We start from the raw sequence: 20,562 nt of genomic DNA, 5'->3' as shown, positions 1-20,562 counted from the left end.
GCATATATTTTTGAAATATAGGAGCATTTTATAATATGTGATGAATATTTGTTTAATAAATCATACACATTTTTAAATACACGATGAAAAGACGGAATAACATAGGTGCGCGCCGTCGGACACGGAATTTTGTCATATGCTCCCTGATGAACAGTAAAATCAAAATAAATAGTAAAAAAGTTAAACTTTAGAATTTTTTTAGGTGTTCATATTAGTGTGGTAAATGTGCTTAAATTTTCGAGGTAACATTTGGCATTTGATTTGTTTTTTTTACATGTCAAAATGCTTAAATTTTCCACCTGCAAATTCGCATGTACCATCTGGGTGTGACAATGAGCATATCTAATTTTTTTTTTCAAATTTTGTAAAATCCATTTCCCACACGCAGGAGCCAAATTGAATATCCGGCCGTCGTGTTGAAAAACTTGTGTTTCTGACCAGGCCAATAGCCCCTTGAAAATTCCTTACCAGTTCGGGAGACGCGATGCCGAACGCCGCCATGGCCGGGACCAAGTTCTCGTCGTACCACCTCGCCGCCGCGCTCCGCCGCGAGCGCGACCCCTGCGCCGCACTCCGCCTCTTCCTCAGCCCGCCGACCACCCCTGTCTCCACCCCGTTCCGCTACTCCCTTCGCTGCTACGACCTCATCATCTCCAAGCTCGCCGCCGCGCGCCGGTTCCCGGCCATGGAGTCCCTCCTCTCCAGCCTCCGCGCCTCCCCCCTCCAGCCTCGCGAGCCCCTGCTCCGCTGCGTCATTTCCGCCTACGGCCGCGCCCGCCTCCCCGCCGCCGCCCGCCGCGCCTTCGCCCACCCCGCCTTCCCCGGCCCCCGCACCACCCGCGCCCTCAACGCGCTGCTTCACGCCCTCGCCGTCTGCGGCACGCCCCTCGCCGAGATCCTCTCCGTCTGCCGGGACGCCGCCATCCCTCCGGACGCGTGCACCTACAACATCCTCATGCGAGCGTCTGGTGGCTCGGTCGACCACGTCCGCCTCCTGTTCGACGAAATGCTGCAGCGGCAGATCGCCCCGACTGTCGTCACGTTTGGCACCCTGGTTGCCGCGTTTTGCGATTGTGGTCGGCTCGAGGAGGCGTTCGGCGTCAAGGACGCCATGGCTAAGCAGTACAATGTGAGGCCAAATGCTCATGTGTATGCCAGTTTGATGAAGGGGCTCTGTCAGAGGGGGGATGTGGACAAGGCGGTCAGGCTCAAAGAGGAGATGGTGGCGAGCGCAGATCTTGGGCTGGATTCCGCCATTTACGCGACCTTGGTTAGGGCGTTGTTTAGGGGTGGCCGGAAAGGGGAAGTGGTTGGCTTGCTGGAAGAGATGAAGGGAAGGGATATTCAGGCTGATACAGTGGTGCACAATGCAATGATCGCGGGTTTCTGTGAGGATGAGGGTGATGTAGATGCTGCATTCGCGGTGCTTGATGACATGCAGAACAGCGGGTGCAAGGCAGATGCAGTGAGTTATAACACGTTGGTTGCTGGGTTGTGCAAGTTGGGGCGGTGGCGGGATGCAAATGACTTGGTTGAGGATATGCCTAGAAGGGGATGCCCTCCGGATGTGGTGACGTACAGAATGCTCTTTGATGGGATGTGCGTTGCTGGGGCGTTTCATGAAGCAGATCAGGTTTTGGATGAGATGGTTTTTAAGGGTTTTGCGCCAAGCAAGGATGGTGTGACCAAGTTCATTCAGGGAACTGAGAGGGAAGGGGGTGCAGTGTTGCTAGAGTCAGTGTTGTGCCGTCTGGCAAAGGTGAACGCTTTGGAGTCAACTGCATGGGAGAAAGCTGTCACCAGTGCGCTGAATGATCCTGCAGAGCTTATGATGGAGAAACATCTGGATAATTTAAGCTTCACTTGACTGGATATCTGGATACTTGATTAACATGGTTGTTGTTTTGTAAGTATGATTGTGATGTTTTATCTACTAAGTCCACTATGTTGTATTGCTAGCCAAGGCTACCTATCAGGTTTTCCTACGCAATTCAGGTTAGTTCTTACCTTGAAGTTCTGTTAATGTTATTGATCAGCAGGACAGGACCAAAGATAGATGAAACATTGAGATTAAGTTCATTATTAATAATAGATGTGCATTTGATGCAGGGTGGATGTAGTGTGCAGATGAGAGTTTATTGGCGATAAAAATACTTCATACAAGGTTATAAAAAACCTATAAAAGGTATATAGTTAAGATTCTCTGAATACTGATATTGCTTACGAAGATAATGTTGTTTTTTTACATATTGCTCTGTTATTGAATCACAAGTGACATTGTGCTCTTCTAAATACCCTTTGGCATTTCCACAGGATTTGTATACAGTTTCTCTACACTACATGAACACCATGTGAACAAATATGTATAGAAGCTAGCAGAAGACACAACGATGGTTTCCGCTAAAATAACACATTTTGTGGCTATACATTAATAAGGGAGTTATTTACAAGAATTGGCAAATGCCAGAAAGAGTGAAGATATTGGGGAGAAGACTGACAAGTGCAACAGTTCTATGGCTATCTTGTCAATTTCTACGCCTTTCAAAACTGAAGTATTCAGTTGGAAACTAAAGTAGTGAGTATATGTTTACCACATCCATCTCCTGCGCTCTGTGCCACACAGAATCAGCTCTGTTAGCAGTAGTTCGCAGCCGGAGCCTGGACTGGGCAGTCTCTCCCGTTTATCTTTGAAAACCCAGGTGTCATCATGAAGGTTGTTTTTTTAGGGCCAGATTTCCTGAACACAAGTTCCTGAACGACAGAAAACCTCAAAGCTTCTGATTTTTTTGTTGATATGGCTAGAAAGAAATAGACGAGTCTTCAGGCAAGGGGAGCACTCTTCTCCCTGATTGTCTACATCTAGGAAGAAGTTTCTGCTTGGAAGGAGGTTCGCCGGTTAATGTCTAGTAGTTTTTTTTTTCCTGCCTGTAGTCCAACAACCTCCATCCGTTGAATAAAAATCTAGCACTTGCTCACATAAAAAAGGAACTTCTCCCTCCGTCCCATAATATAATGGCGTTTTTGACAGTACACCAGGGAGTATTTGTTTGGCATAGAACCAGATCAAGTTTTGTTTCACTCCAGTTTAAACCATTTTTCTTAGTTATCCTGCTGCCTTGTGACCATGAGGTCACGGGTTCAAGTCTTGGAAACAGCCTCTTGCAAAAATGTAGGGAAAGGATGCGTACAATAGACCCAAAGTGGTCGGACCCATCCCCGGACCCTGCGCAAGCGGGAGCTACATGCACCGGGTTGCCCCTTTTTTTTTTATCCTGCTGTTCCCCATATAAATTCTTGTGATTATCGGATATGCAGACTTTCCATAGTTGATTTCCAACTTCCAATTTTGATTCTCTTTTAGTCATACAATCGACATGTAAAATAAAATCAGTACTGCATTAAGGTATGTATCATTGGTAAATGGTAAATAAATATCCTGCACCATTAGCATGTAATTGGATCATTAGTCTTTGGTGCAAAGTATGCCATGACCTCTAGGGCCATTTTGTTTGGACTCAAATGAATGCTTTTAATGTCACTTTCATCAACTCATTAGCTGATTCTTTCACTTGTTTAGTATTTCGTATTAATGGAAATATGAGGTTGGTAAGCAATACTCTGGACACGCCTGTAATTTTTTCTTTCTGTGTTGGTTCTAAGAATATGTCCTGTTCCAGCCTATCGGAAACTTGCTCGGAGCTATCATCCTGATGTAAACTAGTAAGTTTATTAATCACTAGGTTGTTGCTTTTCAGCTCCTTATAACACTTTTGTTTCAACAATGCGGTTGCTGCCGACCATCCAGAGCACGCTGGAGACACGGTTTGAACTCTGAAAGTTGACTTCATCCGGGAAGAGAAATGGTTGGTCGGTTCAGAAGTTGCATGTCTAAAGTCATCGCGCCGAAGCTCCTTCTACTTTTCTTTCACAAGTGAACTGAAACTATTCCCAATCCAAAACATGTCAGGCTAACTACCCAGGTACGTACCCAGATTATTCTCAAGTGCAATGCCAAATACTCTGCAAATCATATATATACATACGATTCCTAAACATTGAATCTGACATCTACAAGACCAAGAACATAAGATGCAATAGTAATGCTAACGACAGCGTTAGCTCTGTATACTCAGAGAATTTACATCAGATCTGGTGACGCGCAAAGGACCGCGAGAACAATGGCGGACAGAAGAGTGGAGGCAGCCAAGGAGGCCACGTGGCGACACCCGACGCCGTAAGGCTCGAGGGTGCCGCTCGGCCCGAAGCTCCCGCTCCCGGTTAAGCTCCCGGGCGGGCCGAACGTCGACGGCGGGCTGCCGAACACAGACGGGGGACTGAAGCCAGACGGTGGTCCGAAGCCACCTGCGGGAGCGTCAAAGCTCGTCGGAGGTGCCGTGTCGGCTGCCGGGGGGCCGAAGTCGGACGGAGGGCTTGAGCTGACCGGAGGAGTGAGATCGTCTGACGGAGGGGCGCCCAGGCTCGTCGGAGGGCTGGCGCTCGGCACGCTCGAGTTGGAGGTGGAGTCTCCTGCCATGGTGCTGCAAGCAAGAAATTGCTACCGTGTCAGATTTGGTACAATGCGCTGACTATTTGAGGTATCGCGAGAAGAGAAATGGTGCCCAGTGCTCACCTTCCTGCGAAGACGCACGATCCTGAGCCTGCAACGAGCAATTAACATGAAAGAATCAGAGGCGATCCATGGTGGTACAGGACAAGAAGCTTGTGCATCGAAATGGCTCTTGTTGGTGCTTACTGGGATCGGTGGCGGTGGTGGTGGCGGTGCCGTTGAAGGAGCAGGTGGCGCCGGTGCTGGCGCTCTTCTGGTAGTAGTCATTGTAGGCGTAGGAGGCCAGCGCCGCCACGTTGTTCTGCTTGTAGCACGCCCCTCCGGGCTGCACCGCCGAGCAGTCGGCCTGCCCCTGCCCGCACGCCCAGCTCAGGCCCGCCTGCAGCGCTGTCGGGTCCGCGTTCTGCAAGGCCACGCAGAACGTCCCCGTCGCCAGCGACCGCCTCCCACCTCCACCGGCGGTCATGGGATGACGGCCATACAAGTAGCTGTGGTACACCAGCGCGCCACTGAGAGCGAGCTCCGCCGACTCTGCCGCGATCAGTGGGATGCCTGAGAAGCCCAGCGCCCGCATCGCGGCGTACACGTCGTCGACTCTGACATCCGACGTGCGAGCCTTGAGGAACAACGGCGAGCCGGTCTCCGACAGGAACCGCAGGACGTGCCCTGCGACGCCGGGGGACCACGACGGGGCGAGCGGCACCGAGGAGAGCACGGTGGACACCCTGATGTGGCCGTCAAGTCCGGCAGCGACAAGGGCGGCGTGGAGGTTCCGCATGGCGGGGACCAGCGAGTAGGCGGCGTCTCCGGGGGAGGCGGACGACAGGATTTCGTCTCCCGCTAGGACGTGCGTGATCATGGTCGCCGGGAGGAACGGCGCCACATTGGCGGCCACCCAGAGCCGGGCCTCGTCCCGGAACTCGGCGAGGTGCTGCAGATGTGAGTTGGGGATGGTGACCATGACCTCTGCGCCGGTGTTGGCGAGGGACCGCAGCAGCCGGTGGTCGGCTCCGCCGCACACCTGCGCTCGCTTGGTCTGCTTAGACTGCACGATGATTCTCGCGAAGTCTGACGGAGAATTTGAAGGGACGATCGTGTTGTCCCCCAGAGAAGTGCCTGTCCATCATGCACGAAGGTAAAGTTGAGTTCAGTTGTCAATGTGTAGCAAAGAAAATTTCTTGTTTGACCACGTCATCATCATTGGATCGGAGCTTCTTCTTTCTAGCTAGCTGCAGCATTACAGCCACGCATGGCTAGCTTCAGGGTTCAGTCTGTTGAGTGCTTAGTGGCAAATGCTATTTGGATAACTGAAGGAGGTATGGAACGTGCGATAATAAGGCGGCCTTCACATGTGTCAAAGAGAAACGCTGATGAAGAATGTAAGATATACTATTCCCTCCGTAAAGAAATATAAGAGCATTTGGATCACTAAATTACAGAGGGACTACCAGTTAGGTAGGCGCATCATTCAGTTTCTTAGACCCGATCGAGGTCGGCCACAACCGATACTTGTATATGATAATTCAACTCAAGATAAGATTCGGGAAAGGGAACGCACAAGCATCGTAGCTTAAAAGCCCCTTTGTACTGCTGCACACTTTCTTTCTGCCTGCGATGCTCTTCTTACAAGAATGTATGTCTGAGCTAAGTAACGAACCTTTGGCCGGGGACAGAAAGCAAAGCGAGCGTACGTGGAACCCGGCAGTACTGTCACGGATTCTGTTGGGTTGCTACAAAACCCCTACAGTTGAAAAAACTTGAAAAAAAAAAGGAGATGGAAACAGGGAAAGCGTAGGGTAACACGTATCACTTGACCTAGCTGAAGTGCTCAACTCCTCGCTGTACTGAAACCAGAGCATAGGCTTAATCACAGGGTCACATACATACCTGACGCGCTGAAGAGAAGAAGGACGAGAACAAAAACGCATCCCTGCCATCTCCCGCGCGACATTCTTTTCTTTTCTCCGGCGAGCGAAGCGACGATGCAAACACGTACACCTCCTGGAACCCTGAAGGCCGCACATGCATGTCAGAGTTAATAGCCAGGCCCATGCATACAAACAATGATTATTATTATTTTTTGCAATTTTGTCGATATAAGTATTCCAGTCCAGTTAGAAGGAAAGCCGGCAAATTTGGAATCGGTTGGAATAGTGCCGTTCTTATCATTTTCCAGCAAACATGGGGCATAACCATATGCTGCGGGCCTCATGCATGGTGCTTCCAGAATCCAGATGGCCGGTCACCAACAACACTGTACTATTGTCCTATAATAGGAGACGCCACCGGGAACGAGGAAGAAAATAGTTAATTGAGGAGAACATGGACCAGGATATGCTCCCACGACACTTTGGTCAGTATGGTCACTACTCTTGTGACAGCAACTGATCAACAACCGACTGAACCAAGGCAGTGTCAACATCTGACAGGGCCACGATTTGCTTGCATAGTCCACAGTTCAGTTTGGAGGGTAAACGGAGACACCTAACACTAGTATCCTAACAAGTGACTATACTTGATGAGTTGGCGTACCTAGTTTAGCTATAGCGACTGGAATGGATTTTGCTCCTAACTAACAAGGTGTGCTCCAGTTTTCACGAACACTGGTCTAACTTCTTTGTATCTTTGTTCCTAGCTGAGGTATGATAGCTCCATGGAAGAAGAAATGTCACCGCACGTTAAGCTTTGGGTACACCCTGCTGCTTAATTACATATGCATGCTTGGGTGGTTGTTCATATATTAGTACAAAACAAAGCAGCAACTGGGCATTGTAATCTTTCTATATATCTGCATGTGGAAGCGGGCGGTTGAATGGAAGTAGCAACAAAGTGAGCATACACGCCGATGAGGTAATTTGTACTGGTTGAACTTGTGAGAAGACCAAACTAATAACTAAAAGAGGAGGAAGAGGAATCAGTCAAACACAAAGATTATACGTACGTTCCTTCCACATAGATATAACCCCAGAACCAACACAAGGATGGATGTATGTGTTCGAATCAAAAGGGGCAAAGGCACAACTTCATTTACCCATCCATCCAGGCCAAGGGGTAAAAGGAGAGCACGTAGAGAACTAGCTAGCTAGAGAATTTAACAAGAGCAAGTTCAGTGGCAGAAAGAACTGACGACGATGGCCATACATACATACCTCAAGTGGCCGCAAGAAGCTCGACTTTGCTTGCTTGTGCTTCTCCTGGACGAAACTAAAGCTTGCTATCGTGTCGACACAAGAGCTTAAGGCTTAACTAGACGTACCCCTGGATGGATGGATCCTCCTGCTGTGTCTTGGAGCCTGCAGTCCGCGGCTAGCGGGGAGAGGCCTCAGGGCCTTTTTATATGCGCACTAGCTAGGTAATCACAGTCGCGCTCATGTGCGCTAGAAGCAGACACACACACACACACACACACACCTGATTGTGAGTGGCGGCTCAACGGCGCGGCTGCGTGCGAGAGAAAAGTGCTAGCTTGCCGACTTCTGTGTGGCTGGCTTTTTTTTTTCGCTGCACTGCGGAGGGCGAAAGGAGAGAGAGAGAGAGAGAGAGAGAGAGAGAGAGAGAGAGAGAGAGAGAGAGAGAGAGATTTTCCTGCTTGTGTGTGTGTATCAGTGTATGTGTTGTCCTCCGTCATTTTGTCCGTGGAACGTGTATGATTTGCATGTTGTTTCATGCACGTATGGGTGGCTGCATGCGCGTGTCGACGAAAGGCTGACACGGCTATTTGATGCACGTTTCTTTTTTACAGGCCTTGTACTTCAGTAAGTTTGACCAAGCGTTTGCTTCAGCTCGGCAGTGCTGACGCGAGGAAAGCGTAAGCACTCGCCACACCGTGCTGAATGTAACTGCATGGCTTAATTTTAACCACAGCTCAAGTTAACTGAATCCACACTGCGTAGTATCACTAGTAATCCAGCCGTGTGAGCACGTACACGATCCAGTCCCGCCTAACGAAACGACCATGTTGGGTGAGAAACCCAAGTTGATTTTTATGTGGACACGGACGTGGACGCGGACGTACATGTGTGTGGTGCATGTTGGGTGCAACTACGAACCGCCGAACCCTAGCTCCTAGAGTAGGAGAGCCTACCGCAACGGCCGTGCAAAACCAGACAGATGAGTTTGTCAAACCGGCCGTGCCGAATCAAGAGCAGGTGAGCCATCCACACATCGACTCTCTCCCTTTATGTCTCCGAATGATCCCTTTCATTCCTCCTTTATCTGATCGACGCCGATCGATTCAAAAGCAAAGCCATGGCATATGATATGCCATTGATTAATCAGCTAGCTAGCTCTGCATGCCAATCCCAGCTTACTTACTTTCGCCGTCTGGTGACGCCAACTCGTGGATATCCTCACACCGCCGCTGCTTTTCCATGTCATGGGCGCTAAGGTTTTCCGTCTGGTTGCACCAAGAAAAGAGAAAGGGCTAAAAGCAGGAAATTCCTTGTTTCTGCCTTTAGGATATGAATGCATATCTCGAGCCGTCGACGGGGATCAAGTGCTTCGTGCGTCCTCACTTTGGATGGATAGCTGACGCGACGGGAGTCTCACATGCATGCATGCACGCATACGACGCGTTGTTTCCTCCGACCGGATTGTGCCGTTATATATCCGGATGTTACTGGCAAGATTTACCGGCCAGTCACCGTCGAGTTCCACTTGATAAGGACTCGCTAGCATGACTTAAAATAACAACAACGGCTGGTTGGGCTATATGTTAGAGCACCTCCAACGGGCTGCAAGCGCGCCGCGCTAAATACGTTTACAGCGCCGGAAATAACAACTTTTCACGCGCCGCAGAGCGCTGGCTCCAGCTCACGCTGCAAAAAATTACGTGCGCTGCTCCGGCAGAAGCGCTAAAAATACAACGCGCGATACATATACGTATTCAAAAACGAAAGCATAGGTAAATTAAAATAAAATGATACATAATAAAAAATGATATGTAAAAAAACGATACATAACTAGTTCAACATAGATAGTTCATCTACTCCGACTACGACTACTACTCATCGTCCTCCTCCACCTCCTCCGACTCCGACTCAGCCTCGGTGATGTCCTCCTACGACGTCTCGATGAAGGCGTCAAGATACCGATCATCGCCAGAGTCCCAGGTGGACGCTGCTTCTAGCTCGATGTTGAATTGAGCGGCTGCCTTCCGCGTACGTCTGTCCTCGCGATAGGCGGCTCGCTCCGCCCTCCTCTCCTTCCTCTCTGCCCTCCTTTGCGCGTAGAACTCGCGCTCGTTGTTGATGTCCTGCCGGAAGCGTTGGCGCCACTGCGTCATGGCTTCCTCGTCCATCTCGCCTCCGGCTATGGCGAAGATCCTCGTCGGTGATACGCCGCAGGGGAGGCGCGAGCTCCTATGCCTGCTCCCGCATCGCCACCTCGGGGAAGTTCATGTCCCTACGAGGCCGCCGGAGGCACCACACCGCCGCGTCGTACGCGCGGGCAGCCTCGTGGTCGGTGTCGAAAGTGTCGAGGCCGAGGTGCATCTCGCCAAACCGGAACTCGATGGAGAAGGCGCCGGAGGGGCGCGCACGGACGCCGTGGTAGCCCGAAGTTCCCCGGCGGCGCGATAGCATGGTGGTGTGGCGGCTACGGAGGCGGAGGCGAGAAAGAGCAGCAAGAGAGTGCGGAGAGGGCGCGTGGCGAGGCGGACAACTGTGGGAGGGCTCGTGGCGGGCGCTGACTTTTATAACGCGCGCCAAAACTAGCGCGCGTCCGGCCGCTTTTTCGCGCCCGCGCGCCTCAATTTCGTGCACCCGCTGGAGCGCGCGAAACCGCCCCGCGCGCACTAAAACCCACTTTCCCCTGCGCGCGCACGTTTTTACAGCCACTATTGGAGATGCTCTTATGGGTGTGGCTAGGTCTCAATCGGCTGAGATTTAACCAAGCCTCAGTCAAGTGACATACTCTCTGCATCCCATAATGTAAGAGCGTTTTTGACACTACACTAGTGTCGAAAACGCATGGAGGGAGTAACATTCAAGAGAGAGAGAAAGAAAAACCTGAAAAGAATTTTTTGCAAGAATCTCAATGTAAAATCTCACGGATATAACATTGACTGAGACTTTGTTAAATCTCAGTCGACGCAGATTTAACAAGACTGATATGTTATTGCCATGTCATCGAGGGTCATCGCTATCAATCACTAAAGTATCTATAGCCGACCTCCTCAAATCCTCATCAAACATCCACGGACGCGCCCGGTCAGTGTGGCTAGACATGAGAGAGAAGGAACAAAGAAATCACTACAGCATCGGACTGTCGACAAACCCTCATATTGAAGGCTCGCGGACATGTCCGGTCAGTAAACCACGTAAGGCGCGGCCTATCCAAACCACCTTTTCTCTTTCATTATTCTTTCTTTTCTTTTCTCTCTCTTCATCTTTACCAGTCACATACAATTGACTTGACATACAAGGCAGAAAATGAAGAGCATGGCTGCATGTATGCACAAATACGAACACACCCCAACATTCACCGGGCGCGTCTGCGGACGTTTACGCGAGCGCAGGGGGAGGGGGAGGCTTGTCTGCAGAAATACACATAGCTCCGCAGGTGTCTCGTACGTATTTTTAAGGGTTTTATTATCCCACATTTCCTGCAAACAAAATGTAACTCTGTACTACATAGGGACCGCCCATCGAGCGCACTCTACAACAGTGAACAGTCCGGACGAAGCTGGGAACATGATCGTAGCAAAACGAGAAGCTGGGAGTCGAAGGTTGCTGCGTCACCTTCATTGCTAGCCTCGTGGAAGAGATGCTTTTTTTTCTTTTTTTTTGAGAGATGATTAAGACCAAAGAAACTTTCTCTTTGTCTCTCTCCCCTTCATAGGCGTGCACACACATGCACGTCGACAGGCACATGCACTCCATCTCTTTGACGCCCACATGTGTGGGCGTTCCCCAACTCACCCACACGCCTGGATCGTCGTTCACTGTCTTTTGCACGAATCTTGACACGAAAAGGTGAATTTGGTGTGCCACGTAGGACGGGGCTGGTGTGTGGGCGTTGGAGAGTTTGCCCACACGTCCGCACCATGCTGTTTGCCAGCTGCGCTGTATGGGCGAACTAATTTCTGCCCACACAGTCACCACCTAGTTCATGCTGTAGGGTAATGCAGCAGAAAACAAAATTTTTCCAACCTACGCACCAGCCCAGGACCACTATGGAGACTGCATACATGGTTTGATCTTTTTCGTTACCGACTCGTAGCGCAGCGGGAAGTAGAGTCGATGACGATCGGCGGTGCAGATCCCCGCAGCTAGGATTTACAACCTCCCAACCGCGAGGATGTATACCCTCATCTGCTCCTCAGACAGCCCTCCGGGAGGCGGTCGAACAGCCCCCCCGACGGTGTCACGGACAGCCCTTCGGGAGGACCTTCGAAACTCGAATGGTCACTCGGACAGCCCTTCGGGAGAACCTTCGAAACTCGGACGGTCACACGGACAGCCCTTCGGGAGGCACTCACGAACTAAGACCGAAACTACGATCTCTCTACAGAGTTGCACACATACGGTGTCATCTATCCGGCAGGGCTTCGCCGTCCAGAACTAGTTCCTGCCGGAACCCAGACAGCCTTACGGCTCTACGAAACTCTTTTCGTGGGAGGGAGAGAAGAAGCCAGATAATGCATGGCATGTGTATGAGAGCAAGGGATGAGTGTGGAGGGCTGCCCCTCCACCTCTATTTATAGAAAATCCCAAGGGGGTAGGGTAGTTTAAAAAAAAAGCCAAAATGCACATGAATGAAGTCCTTCCACAAGGACCTAGGAGTGAAACCAATGAACAAGAGGGTCCCCAAGGGGGGGATACCCCATGTGGCCGGCCACACCCCCATGAGGGGCCCAAAAAATGGCTCCTATCCATCCATGTCATCCCCAAGATCTTTTGGAGCAAAGCCCCAAAATGTGGCTTTCCATAAAGTAACCATAAAGCTGATTTTCACTATTCACGACGACATTTTTCAGCGTCTGATCGAACTGAAAATATTTATGTGGGCTAAGAACATTTCCAGTACCCACTAAAATGATTTTCAACGCGTTCCGAAACAATTCCGGTTTAGTGATTTTCATCTGCGAAAAGCATCTAAAGTGGTTCCTGCAGCTCCGGAGCATATCCGGCTATTATCTCGGAAAATTCCAGAAAGCTTCCAGAATGATTCTGGCACCCTCCAAGAATTATCAAGCATGTGCCGAAACGAATTTGACTTTATGGTATCCCCTGAAACAACTTTTCAGTTTCATCGAAACTCATCCGATGACCTCTTTCTGCGGTACTTTTCCGCTGTCCGAAACTTTTCGGTGTCCGAAACTTTTTCGGTGATTTTCTCTCAGACTCCCTGTCTAGTATTCAACAGATAGATGACCCTTAAGCGTGTGACCCTATAGGTTCGGTGAAGTATAGACATGGCCCGGAACCCCTTCCGATCAATGATCAACATCGGAGCCGTGGACACCCATATTGACCCCTATACCCACACGAATAAATACTTGAGTGAACCTCCAGTTGCAGTGAGCTATTGCTGTTGCTTCGCGATATGTCACAAACACCCGAGGTGAGATTTATTGCATCCCCGTGGACAAACAATTTGTCCACCATGCAAGTTACCTCGTTACCGGTATTGTTCTCTTTTCTCGTTATCATGTTCCGGCATCCCCGTGATCAAATCACAAAGTGTCTGGCCAGACGATGATGGATACCGTAACACCGAGAGGGCTCAGAGATATCTCTCCATCGTCGGAGGAGCAAATCCCAATCTTGAGCTATCAAGTTACTTGACACACTTTTCCATGAACCCGTAAGCCGCCGTAATAGCCACCCATTTACGGATGACGTTTAACAAACCCCAAAGTTCATGAAGCAAGCATGAAGAAACTCGATACTCTCATGGTCTAAGGAATCATGCAAACGTTAACCATCTCTGTGTTATGTACCATTAACTTGTGACGAATGAATCTCTTAGCATAACATCAATCCGGGTCGATTCAACACAAATGTTATCTTAACATCGTGCCCTCAAAATTGCTGGCATAGACATGCCCATGATCAGGAAAACAGAACCATCATGCAACACTTGAGCTAGTCTTAGAGGCCAGACTAGGAATACTTCTTACTGTTTATTATTCCACACGTGCATATGAGTCTTCCTCCGATCCTCGTGGATATTGCAGACTCGAAAATCATTGCAGCTATAGCATGGAACATAAACATAATTATGAACTCAGAGATAATTAATATCATTTATTATTACCTCTAGGGCATATCTCCTACAGACTCCCACTTGCACTAGAGTCAATAATCTAGTTAATGCTAATGCACTTTACACCTATGGCATACTTGTGTAAAAAATGCTTCACATGTGGTATAGCCTGATGTCCATCGGATCTGACAATTTCAGCTCCTTGTGTATCTCTGCATATCCTCGCATTTTCATGCTTTCACAAAATTCATATTTTGTGTGGACTTGGCGTTGTATGTATTTGAATCATAGGTCGAACATGGATTCCTCAGACTGAGTTATGGAGCAACTACCTGCAGTAGTGTCCCATTGACAAAAGCCATCTTGGAACCATACTAAGTTCATGAATGAACTATATGATTCAACATCTTCTTTTGCCGCTTCTAAAGCGTCAACATACTTAGTCATTTGTTATAGAATTCGCCACAGTATCCTGTTGGGAACAATTTCCAACTACCGTGCCACCATATTGTGTATTACACAAAACCCTTAACTTAAATCGAAAATCGCACGGAGAAAAGATGAAGACTATATCGATGTAACATTTTACAACGAACTCTTCATGATCTCTGCTTGCAAGAAAACATATCATCAGTACTTACTCTAGTACTCAATGACATCTTTCACTGTTGTCCCACGATCAGTACTTTGATCACTTTAGTATCCATACTCGCAACACCTTGGGAGTATCGGACATATCTGGTTGTTTTACATACCATGGAATACATGATTAATCCAAACACAAAAGTGTGTGGAATCTGCATCATGTAGTTTGCTCATCAGTGTTTTGCGACACCGAGTCATGCAAAAAACTCTTCCATGTGACTCCGGCAAGAATCACTCCTTGGCGGTTTTAAATGCTAAAAGGTTTTAGCACCTTGTCAATATGTATTCATTGCTTAGCCATATTAGGTAAATCTATCTCCATAGATCATTATGCCTAATATTGAGGCTATTTAGCCTATGCACTTCATCAAAAAACTATTTTCAAATGAAGTCCTAATTCGTGTCAAAAATTTATTTCCAATTAACAATGTGTCAAGCACACAAGGTTTTCAGAAATATTATTATGCTCCCACTTACTTTCTTGAATTACAAGCATCTTCGTTACCCATTGATGAAGTCAGAACCCTTTGACCATTTCATCAAAGCACGAAGATTCAAACTCCATTTTGCTCTCTTCTGTCCATCGCTGGAACTCTGAAGTTTGCACCCTTACTAGCATCCTCTGGATAGACAAAATGCCTTGGACTGTAACACATGCAAGTCCTTGGTTTCATTTCCATCAGATGGAAATCCTACTGTCATCCATGTTTCATATCTCATGATTGAAATATGTATTAATTGCTAGTTCAACCTGAACCGACTTTAAGCATCGCTACGATGAAAACAACCTCATCGTAGTCAACTTTTGAACTTGTTATTTCAACAAGTCGAGCTTTATGGATAAAACATTTTTATCCATATCAGTTTTAAGTTCCATAAATATTCGTTAGACTCTAAGTCTTCCGAAAGGTGTATCAAGGTTTTAATCTTGAATCATTTATATGGAAACTAACTCGGGTTCTATTGGCATTTAGCCAATTTCGAAGTCAGGGCCCATCAACGCTTCCTTGTGTATCGTAGGTATAATGTTGTCTAACAACAATATCTCGTTTGCGCACCTGAGAGGTTTGCACGAGCCTTGCCTACGTGGTTCAGCTGCAAGTTCGACCGAAGTTCATACATTTTATTGTAGAGACTTCCGTAGCAGTCGCAGTAGGAAACTCTGGAATTACTTCCAAGGTCTCTTTCCTTTGATCTGATGACGAAGATACTGTTTATCTCGTCGAGTTGCACTATTCTCCCACTCATCTTTTTGAAAGAACCATTCTCTTTAAAAGCACACCATTTCGCGGCAAAACTATTTGCCTCGGTATAGTGAGGGAGGAATACCCAACATTTTGGTATAACCTACAAAGTAGCACTTGTCTGATTTGGAATAGGTTTGTAACCTTTTACACAAGCCCCATATTCCAAATGTTAAGAAAAGATATAACATGGTTGGGCGTACCATACCATGCTGTCATTTCAACAGACCTGATGGAGCTCTTTTTAGTGTAAAAGCAGTAGTCTCTAAAGCATTACTCTTTAAAAGTGATAATGGCAAATTTATTTATGTCATCTTTGATCTTACCATGTCATAAATGGTTTGATTACATCTTCACAGACAATCCACTCATAGTGGTGTTCCGGGAGTTGTAAGTTATGAAACTCTTTTCACAACTCATCAGACATTCGCTAAACTTGTAACTCAAATATTCCTTTCTGCAATCAAATTGTAGAAACATAATTTCCTTGTTACAATAACTTATACTTCATTTTTGAAAACCTTTTGAATGATTTCAAAAGATCCAGACTTATGTCTCATCAAGCAAACATACATATATCTACTTGAGTCATTTCTGAAGATATATAAATCCACTAATTGCAACAACATTTATTGAACTACACACATCAAAATGTATGATCACCAATAAGTTTGTTGCTCGTTCCTTATGGCCTGTGAACGGTATTTCAGTCACTTCACTTTTCGGAGGAAAGTTGCATGTGTTAGATGATTCAAAATCAATCGACTTCAAAATCCATCATAATGGAATTTTTCCATGCGGGTTTCTCCAATGTGACCAAATGCAGTGCCACACATGTGTGGTATTCTCATAGTCTTGCGACATTTAGCGTCAGTGTTATGGATGTATCATTTTACCATTAATATTCATAACATACATCCCATCTTGGATGGAAGCATGGCCCTTCATGTTATTCATAATACTTAACAACAATTGTTGTTTATTTGAACAACTCTTTTGCAACAAACATTGTGCAATGGGCTAGAGTGTATGAAACTCTAAAATGAATTATGAAAGTAAACCCAGAGGTATTGTATTATTATCAATATTCATAACATACATCTCATTCATAATGAAAGTATGACCCTTGTGTTATTCATGACATCGAACATAAAAAGTTCTCTTATGAACAACCTTCTTGCAAGATACTTTATGCAATGGGCTAGAGTTTGTTAAACTCTAAATGAATTATGAAAATAAATACAGACGGCAATACTTCGATGGAAGGTATAGTAACATTTACTATGTTTCCTGTGTATACCTTAACCTCATTTCTGGCTAGTCTTTTTAGGCCATAGTAGCTCTTACATTGATTCGCAACAGAATGCAATCGAGCGGGTATCTTTGTGGTTAACTCACAATACCCAAGAATTAGTGATTAACATGTTTAACCATAATTCCCAAGAACTATATCTTTGACCAGCCTACTATACATCAAAAACTTGTATGCCATTCATACATGAGCTGGATATTCCAGTCATCTTTCTTTCTGCCTTTATACTTCTAATAGTTTAACTTTTAGTATTTCTCCTACTCGCAAAAGAAGCACCCAACTTAAGAGTGGCGTTAGCCCTGGACTTCCTAGGCGTGTAAGTCATACTAACACCCTTTGGACACTTCCTTTCTCTTTAAGTTGTTGTTTTATTCACCTTTCATTATATGACAGGCGTTCTTCTTGATCCCTTTCCCAACAGTCAAATGTATAGTAAACACTTTTACTAATACTTGCAAACAAACATTACTTTGTTTGTATCTGAAAATAATTTTCAGTTCCATGAATATCATATAACTATCCCAACTTTCGAAGTTTGGGTTTCATGGAAGCAAACATATTCCACTTGACCGTAATAGAATTCTAGCTTTTGGATAGAAGGACAAGAGTCACATGATCCATAGCATTAGCGGGAGGATACGGAAAGCATGCGATAGGACAAAGTCCTTCTTGGCATTTTTGAGGACAATCCTCACATTACGTTACCAATCGTAAAGTTTTAACCAGATATTTAACAGCTATTCAATTTTAACAGGGAAGGTGGAAACGCGAGCCATTATTCTACAACTATTTTGCAAGAAACACTTAGACAGTGTTCATAATTAATTGCACTGAGAATTAAACAAGTTAATTCTATAGTGCGCTCCCACTCAATTCAATATCTCTCATAATTGATTTAGAGTGATTCAAGATCCATATTTCTATTCGATGCCATTGACGGGTTCATCACTGATGACACGAATTTCAATCGATAGGCCAACTTGCCGATCACATCTCTATGTGATTCTTGTTCATCTTTCGATGGGCGTGTTCCGAGCTCAGGACTCTCCTGCCTGAACGTCAAAGACAACCAAGTGATCTTGCTGCGATGTCTGACATCACCCGCCTCATTCCACTCGATTCGTTCGTGCTCATGTGTACATGGCGCACCCCGAAAAGATACGAATTTCAGACGGTGCTACACTTGGGTGAACACTAACTACTTTGATATTTTAAGTGAGAGATCACCCTAATAAAAAGTGACTACCGCGCAATCAAGAAGGGTGCATCATAAGGGATAAACATCTCAGGAAATTCATAATAGCATGATATGGTATAGCCCTTTCCGACGGAGAAGTATTTCATTCCTTCATCTTCGGCATTCGCGTCGGTGTTCACCTTCACGAAGATTGCCACCACCTTGTCGATGCACCAGATAATATTGCTATCTCTATAGCTAATAAAATAAGTGCATTACTTAAGGTTGACACGCAGGTCATTAAAGTGACAATCATATGGCTCCAGCCATCATGCCGAATCATGACACGCAGGTCATGTTAATCAATTTACATCATATAGTCATCTCATACATAATCAAATTATTATGAGCACTGCTATACCACATCACATGCACATGCAAAACCCTCCTGCAAAACCAAGTTAGACGCCTCTAATCGGTTCATGCAAAAACTTGTTTTTCGTGGCTTCTAAGGTTTTGACTTAAACCGCAGCTACCAACGTTTTATCATCAAGTATGATTATTCAAGTTGCTAGATTAACATCTCGGGGTGTATGAAACACGAGATAATTAAATCTTGAGCCCCATAATAAACTTCGTCATACGCATGACCCCCGTGTAGATCATATCTGCAATGCCCTTTCATCTGCGAATTTCATCTTTCTTTTGACTACGGCAGAACCCAAAGAACTGATAGCACTTCCATGATCAATCAGGATCACGGATTGCCAGAACTTTGTCAAATTCCACCATGCTGTCTCGAGATTGAGCAAACGCAAATTCTAGGGAAGCAACAAGAACGTTGGGTAACAGATTTCATCTATCACCCACATAAATAATTTTCAGCAATAGATCTCATCTACTACCTAATTATATTATGCAATACCCATACATCTCTATGTATTCTAGATCGCAACCTGCATCTACACATAGCACGGCTCATGATGCCACTGTAGGGTAATGCAGCACAAAACAAAAATTTTCCAACCTACGCACCAGCCCAGGACCACTATGGAGACTGCATACATGGTTTGATCTTTTTCGTTACCGACTCGTAGCGCAGCGGGAAGTAGAGTCGATGACGATCGGCGGTGCAGATCCCCGCAGCTAGGATTTATAACCTCCCAACCGCGAGGATGTATACCCTCATCTGCTCCTCAGACAGCCCTCCGGGAGGCAGTCGAACAGCCCCCCCCCCGGACGGTGTCACGGACAGCCCTTCGGGAGGACCTTCGAAACTCGAACGGTCACTCGGACAGCCCTTCGGGAGGACCTTCGAAACTCGGACGGTCACACGGACAGCCCTTCGGGAGGCACTCACGAACTAAGACCGAAACTACGATCTCTCTACAGAGTTGCACACATAGGTGTCATCTATCCGGCAGGGCTTCGCCGTCCAGAACTAGTTCCTGCCGGAACCCAGACAGCCTTACGGCTCTACGAAACTCTTTTCGTGGGAGGGAGAGAAGAAGCCAGATAATGCATGGCATGTGTATGAGAGCAAGGGATGAGTGTGGAGGGCTGCCCCTCCACCTCTATTTATAGGAAATCCCAAGGGGGTAGGGTAGTTTCACAAAAAACCCAAAATGCACATGAATGAAGTCCTTCCACAAGGACCTAGGAGTGAAACCAATGAACAAGAGGGTCCCCAAGGGGGGATACCCCATGTGGCCGGCCACACCCCCATGAGGGCCCCAAAAAATGGCTCCTATCCATCCATGTCATCCCCAAGATCTTTTGGAGCAAAGCCCCAAAAGGTGGCTTTCCATAAAGTAACCATAAATCTGATTTTCACTATTCACGACGACATTTTTCAGCGTCTGATCGAACTGAAAATATTTATGTGGGCTAAGAACATTTCCAGTACCCACTAAAATGATTTTCAACGCGTTCCGAAACAATTCCGGTTTAGTGATTTTCATCTGCGAAAAGCATCTGAAGTGGTTCCCGCAGCTCCGGAGCATATCCGGCTATTATCCCGGAAAATTCCAGAAAGCTTCCAGAGTGATTCTGGCACCCTCCAAGAATTATCAGGCATGTGCCGAAACCAATTCGACTTTATGGTATCCCCTGAAACAACTTTTCAGTTTCATCGAAACTCATCCGATGACCTCTTTCTGCGGAACTTCTCCGCTGTCCGAAACTTTTCGGTGTCCGAAACTTTTTCGGTGATTTTCTCTCAGACTCCCTGTCTAGTATTCAACAGATAGATGACCCTTAAGCGTGTGACCCTATAGGTTCGATGAATTATAGACATGGCCCAGAACCCCTTTCGATCAATGATCAACATTAGAGCCGTGGACACCCATATTGACCCCTATACCCACACGAATAAATATTCGAGTGAACCTCCAGTTGCAGTGAGCTA

General features: G+C 46.7%; 2 protein-coding genes across 4 annotated transcripts; one reads left to right on the top strand and one right to left on the bottom strand.

The window, feature by feature from the left end:
* The first annotated feature begins 402 nt into the window (after positions 1–402).
* LOC109735057 (uncharacterized) lies at positions 403–6,000 on the top strand. Of its 3 annotated transcripts, XM_040391748.3 has the most exons (5): positions 403–1,995; positions 2,110–2,185; positions 2,314–3,720; positions 3,806–3,980; positions 4,134–6,000. In XM_040391748.3, exon 1 carries the CDS (start codon positions 485–487, stop codon positions 1,865–1,867), a length of 1,383 nt encoding a protein of 460 aa, XP_040247682.1. In that variant the 5' UTR covers positions 403–484; the 3' UTR covers positions 1,868–1,995; positions 2,110–2,185; positions 2,314–3,720; positions 3,806–3,980; positions 4,134–6,000. The 3 variants fall into 3 exon arrangements, with proteins under 3 accessions (XP_040247682.1, XP_040247684.1, XP_040247678.1); XM_040391750.3 differs by lacking the exon at positions 2,314–3,720 and having other exon boundaries at positions 433–1,995; positions 3,756–3,980; positions 4,134–5,793; XM_040391744.3 differs by having other exon boundaries at positions 433–1,995; positions 2,314–3,980; positions 4,134–5,793.
* LOC109735056 (glucan endo-1,3-beta-glucosidase 3) lies at positions 3,994–7,874 on the bottom strand. Its single transcript, XM_020294255.4, has 5 exons — positions 7,717–7,874; positions 6,455–6,576; positions 4,754–5,683; positions 4,631–4,658; positions 3,994–4,538 (listed from the first exon to the last, which is right to left on the bottom strand). Exons 2-5 carry the CDS (start codon positions 6,516–6,518, stop codon positions 4,139–4,141), a joined length of 1,422 nt encoding a protein of 473 aa, XP_020149844.1. The 5' UTR covers positions 6,519–6,576; positions 7,717–7,874; the 3' UTR covers positions 3,994–4,138.
* Positions 7,875–20,562: the final 12,688 nt, after the last annotated feature.

Source organism: Aegilops tauschii, chromosome 6, assembly GCF_002575655.3.
Source record: "Aegilops tauschii subsp. strangulata cultivar AL8/78 chromosome 6, Aet v6.0, whole genome shotgun sequence".
NCBI classification, from domain to species: domain Eukaryota; kingdom Viridiplantae; phylum Streptophyta; class Magnoliopsida; order Poales; family Poaceae; genus Aegilops; species Aegilops tauschii.
This window is presented reverse-complemented; position numbering and strand designations above follow the sequence as displayed.

Coding starts and splice junctions, on each gene's coding strand:
- LOC109735057 (XM_040391748.3), top strand. CDS start 485: ATGCCGAACGCCGCCATGGCCGGGACCAAGTTCTCGTCGTACCACCTC.
- LOC109735056 (XM_020294255.4), bottom strand. CDS start 6,518: ATGTCGCGCGGGAGATGGCAGGGATGCGTTTTTGTTCTCGTCCTTCTT. Junction 5,684..6,454: donor TCTTCTCTTCAGCGCGTCAG/GTATGTATGTGA, acceptor CATGATGGACAG/GCACTTCTCTGGGGGACAAC. Junction 4,539..4,630: donor TCGTGCGTCTTCGCAGGAAG/GTGAGCACTGGG, acceptor TCTTGCTTGCAG/CACCATGGCAGGAGACTCCA.